Source organism: Vicia villosa, linkage group LG3 (genome assembly GCF_029867415.1).
Source record: "Vicia villosa cultivar HV-30 ecotype Madison, WI linkage group LG3, Vvil1.0, whole genome shotgun sequence".
NCBI lineage: Eukaryota > Viridiplantae > Streptophyta > Magnoliopsida > Fabales > Fabaceae > Vicia > Vicia villosa.
The window spans coordinates 38,007,703-38,012,481 of record NC_081182.1 but is presented as its reverse complement, the minus strand read 5'-3'; the positions used below and the strand labels follow the sequence as shown (position 1 = coordinate 38,012,481).

The window sequence follows — 4,779 nt, the reverse complement described above, 5'->3', positions numbered from 1 at the left end:
CCGTTGTACTCCTCCACCCTTTTGATATTACTAAGATGCCCTTTGACATTTAATGCTACATTGCTTTTTGCCTTGGGAACCTCCTTAATACTATCAGAAGAAGAGTCAAGAATCGTCTTTTCTAAAGCATTCTGACACTGCATAATAGAATGGGAAATAGATAGTCTGTCCCCTAAAACAGGTTCTGTCCCATCAGCCTCAACAAACGCCGGATCTCCTTCCTCCCTGACTTGACCCTCTTCAACCTCCTCCTCACCAGACATGGCTACCTCCGCTTGTGAAGAATCCTTAGATTCTTATTCTTCCCCGAGAGAACAAAGTTTTGGGCTGTCAGTGGTACCAAAAGAGTCCTCCAGCAAACTAACAACAAAAAGCTGTCCATCAATGGAAAGTTTTACCATGTCATCCAATCTCTCCCTGATCTTAGTTCTGATACAAATTATTGCCTCATCCATTCTCTTTTTCAAAACAGTTCCTTCATCACATCTTACAAACACACCTTTAGTGTCTACTAGTTGTTTAAAGCATATCTCACTCCATGCATGACAAGGGACTCCCAAAACTCTTAACCAAGTCACCCTCTCTTCGTCTCTGTCCTTAGGTTCCCATTGTTTGATCGAACTAAACCACTGCACCCACCAAGATTTCCTCTCCTCAACAAACAACTCAACTTCTCCTTCAATCAAATCCTCCAGAAGATAGAGATTAGGGCCTAACACGGTAACCCTAATAGAAAAGATACCTTCCTCAAGAAAAAGTTTTTTGATATCTTCCATCTTCCCCGACTCTTTAATCCTCCCTGTGAATGCCTTTTTGTATTGAGAAACATCTTCAAAGCAAGGCTTGAAGAACAAAGTTTTGGGCACCTTGTTGCCTTCGTTAAAGTTGAAACTACCATTACTGCTCCGGATGACATCCACATAAGATTGATGATTTACAGTCGTTCCATATCCGATGCCGTCAAGCCTATTACCACCGGTTCCCTTTGTATTCGCCTTGGCTGGAATACTCTTCTGGGCCGCAAAACCAGATTGCTCAGCATCTTTAGGCCTACTGAACCTTGGCAGATTCGCGAATAGCTTTCTCCCTTCTAGAATCATATTATCCAGCTTTGTTGCCATTAACTCCTCATCCTTGACATTCAGAAAACGAACAAAGCCAAAGCGTCTACCAAATCTATCTTTTCTCGGAGGAATAACCACTTCCTCAATGTCTCCCAACTCTTTGAATTCGAAATACAGATCTCTAGCTCTCCACCTATCTCTAAATTCAGTAATGAAAAAAGACGATGATGTCTCACTGCCTTTAGCCATCCTCTTCCCCTCTCTCGCTATATCCCACTTCACCTCCCTTCTTCCTCCTTCCCTTACCTTTTGCCATTTACCAACACTAGAACCCCTCATATTGCAAACTAAGAACAGAATACTGATTAGAGAAAGAAAAGAAACACAGACCAAAAGAACTTGCAAGAGAAACAAAGAAAACCAATCCCCAAAGACCAAGGCCCCTAACCCTAAGGTTAGGATTTTAAGCCGAAAATCTTAGGAATCAATCTGCCATTAACATTATCTCCATTGAGTTCAAGGAATGCTGCCTTTTTTAAAACACTTCCATTGTCTTTGAAATTGTTTTTGAAAGAACTAGATTGTTTGTAGCTTTACTGTCATGGTTAGCCATTAGGTCATTTTCGTTATAGTATTTCTTAACTTCTAACTTTGAACCATATTGCCAGCTCCTATGTTATAATATTAACCGACACACAAAAATCTATTGTTAGTCACGCACAAGTTCGGTCCTGACTTTTTAGAGGCGCATGACTAATAATAAAAATTGACCCTATGTTGTTTCAATAATTGTTACTAGAAAGGGGGGTTGAATAGTGACCCCTTTTTATTTTAAAGTTTTGTTCTAGTTTATATGAGTGAATAAAATATAATGATTTGTGGAGACTTGTAAAATAAATAGCACACACTGATTTATGTTGATTCACCAAAAGGGTTAGTCCAGTCCTCAGACACAGTATGATTTTCTTATATCTTCCACTTTTATCCTTTAAAGAGGGATAAAAATGATATGTTTTACAAAGCCTCAAAAGGCCTTTACAATCACTAAATTTACACTTTAGATTTTTTTTTTATTTGTTACAACCAAGATTTTATATCCCTTGAGGATATACAAAAGTTTGAATGAATGATTTGAATGTGTATCACTATATGGCAGCGATAGTAACCTTACCTTTCCTTTTATAACAATATGTATTTCTTGACTTTGTTTGAATGATATTATGCTTGAGTGTAAAAGTTGTATTTGATCCTTGCTTGAGGTGCTGGTTATATAGATGTTGTAGAAATATAACCGTTGTGATCTTTCTGTACTTGTGAGGATGAAAGATATCTTTCTTAGCTGGATGTGTACTTTGAGGATACTAGAAGATAGTCCTTTGACTAGATGAGCATTCTTTTTGAATATATGCATGTTTGTTTATTTTGAATGGGAATTGAAGTATATGTGTCATTTGAACCAAATGCTTTTGCCAATCTTTTGATAAGATCATGTTAAAGCTAAAACAAAATATATGAGATCTTACAATATGAGGATCTGTAAGTACACTTGTTAGAGGAGTTAGGATAAATGCTTGTTATCCTCAAAACTAGAAATGTTTCAACACCCTAAACAGTTAATTTTGAATTTTGACAATATAATAATTTTTAAATATTTAATATAAAAATTAATTTTATTTAAATTTTACAATAGCCTAATAAATAATGTTTATATATAAATATAAAAGTGTATATGGAGAAATACCTATCATTTATAAAAGAAAATCAATTAATTAAACATTTTTGCAATGTCAAAAACATAATGTTGTAATTAATTTAAAAAAATTGTAGTCGTAAAATAATAAAATACCTCATGACTTTTTGTTTTCATAAATCTCACAAATTATCAGTGCAATTATAATTGTGTGTCAATTTATACTAATAGAGTAATATAAACATTATATATTTATATTTTATAAATATACTTAAAATTATAAGACTCTCAAAATTTTGAGACATTGCGATAATAGCCTCTAAATTTAATTAGAGTTCAAAGTAGTATAAAGAAAGTTGAATTAATTATAAAAATTATAAAACTTTTATAAATAATATTGTGTTAATTATATATATATATATATATATATATATATATATAATTATAAATATTTTATTAAAATAAATACTATATTGTAATGAAAAAAATAACATTACTATAATAAAATTAAATAATTTATCTTTTTATATAAAAATAATAGATAAAATTATATATAATAAATTTTTAAATAATTTAATCATAAAATTTATTAAAAATGAAAATAAAGTTGAATAGATTAAGAATATATTATATAAGAATAAAATATTTTATGATTAAAAATTTGGCACATGTATCATAAACTAACTTCCATTTCCACCATTTCCAGTGTCTGCTATTTTTGACCCTTTTTTAAATGTATCTGCCTTGTTCGAACAGACAGGTAGCTGTTTTTGGAGAAAACACGCTGCACTGATGTTACAATATTCATTTATGTCTACAATATGTGAAGTATATATATAATACTTATTCTATATTTAATTTATAAAATTTATAATTCAAAATTATGAAACCCCAATTATTTTGAAGTCCTGCACTGTGGGTCTGTCATTCCTAGCCCTGGGCCGGCCCTTGTCACGCAGTTTAGCGCACGGCCAATAAAACTGTCGATGATTATCAAATTGGCTTTTACATGCAGAAATTAACATATAATAATGAATTTTGTCCGTATCACAATAGATCAATTTTCTTTTAGTAACAATTGAAAAAAAAATTGGGATTAATAATAAATGTAGCTAATTAAGAAATAAAATGAAGAAATTTTACTATTTAAATTAAAATATATTAATACTAATTGAAATAAGACGAGAGGTACATGTGATTATAATTAAAGGGTATACATAAACACCATAATACAATCATGCTCTAGTCTTTTTTGTGTAAGGGTTGTACCCCTAGTGCGAGCTTTATTAATCGATTGCCTATTAAAAAAAAACAATCAAGGAAAAAGAAACAGCGAAATTTAGAGATAATATAAATAAGGTTGTATGCTCAATTAACGCGTTGGGCCACGCATGCGCAGTCGTAAGGAGATGAGCAGTAACCATCTAAAAGATGTCTAAAATGACAATACAATTTGCATTTTTCCTCGATGCATAGACTTTCTGTTAAGTTTGCCATCATCTCTGCAATCATTCATCAGTCAGATATTATGATTAACAGTCAAATAATAATATTTAGAAGCTTTTATTGTTTAAAAAACCTTTTTGTACTTTTAAAAATGTTTGTCATTAAAAAAAAATTACTCATAAAATAAAAATAACACTGGTTTTGAAAAGAAGGAGTAAGACTTACCATATGGAAGGAGAATAAGCAAAATAAAAAACAATGTAATGTGTGTCTTGTTCATGATTACCACAAACTTAGTACAACAATCAGTTATCTATTTATAAAGGTGGAGTGTAAATACTTAACTCTATATTTTATTTAAAAATTCTGGCTTTTAACTTCGTTTCATAGTTGATGTTCTTTCAGTTATGAAATTAGTTACAAGTAATTTATTAGAACTCACCAAACACCTAAAATATATGCACCTCTTCCACACCATCTTAAATATATTCTATGAATATAAGAATCAATTAGAGGTACACATACTTAAAAAAAAATTAAAAAACATAAAATATATGCACCCTTTCAACACCATCTTAC

General features: G+C 31.4%; 1 protein-coding gene across 1 annotated transcript; it reads right to left on the bottom strand.

The window, feature by feature from the left end:
* Window positions 1–296: 296 nt before the first annotated feature.
* LOC131657894 (uncharacterized) lies at window positions 297–1,403 on the bottom strand. The gene has a single exon (XM_058927245.1). The coding sequence runs from the start codon at window positions 1,401–1,403 to the stop codon at window positions 297–299; it is 1,107 nt and encodes a 368-aa protein (XP_058783228.1).
* Between the last annotated feature and the right edge of the window lie 3,376 nt (window positions 1,404–4,779).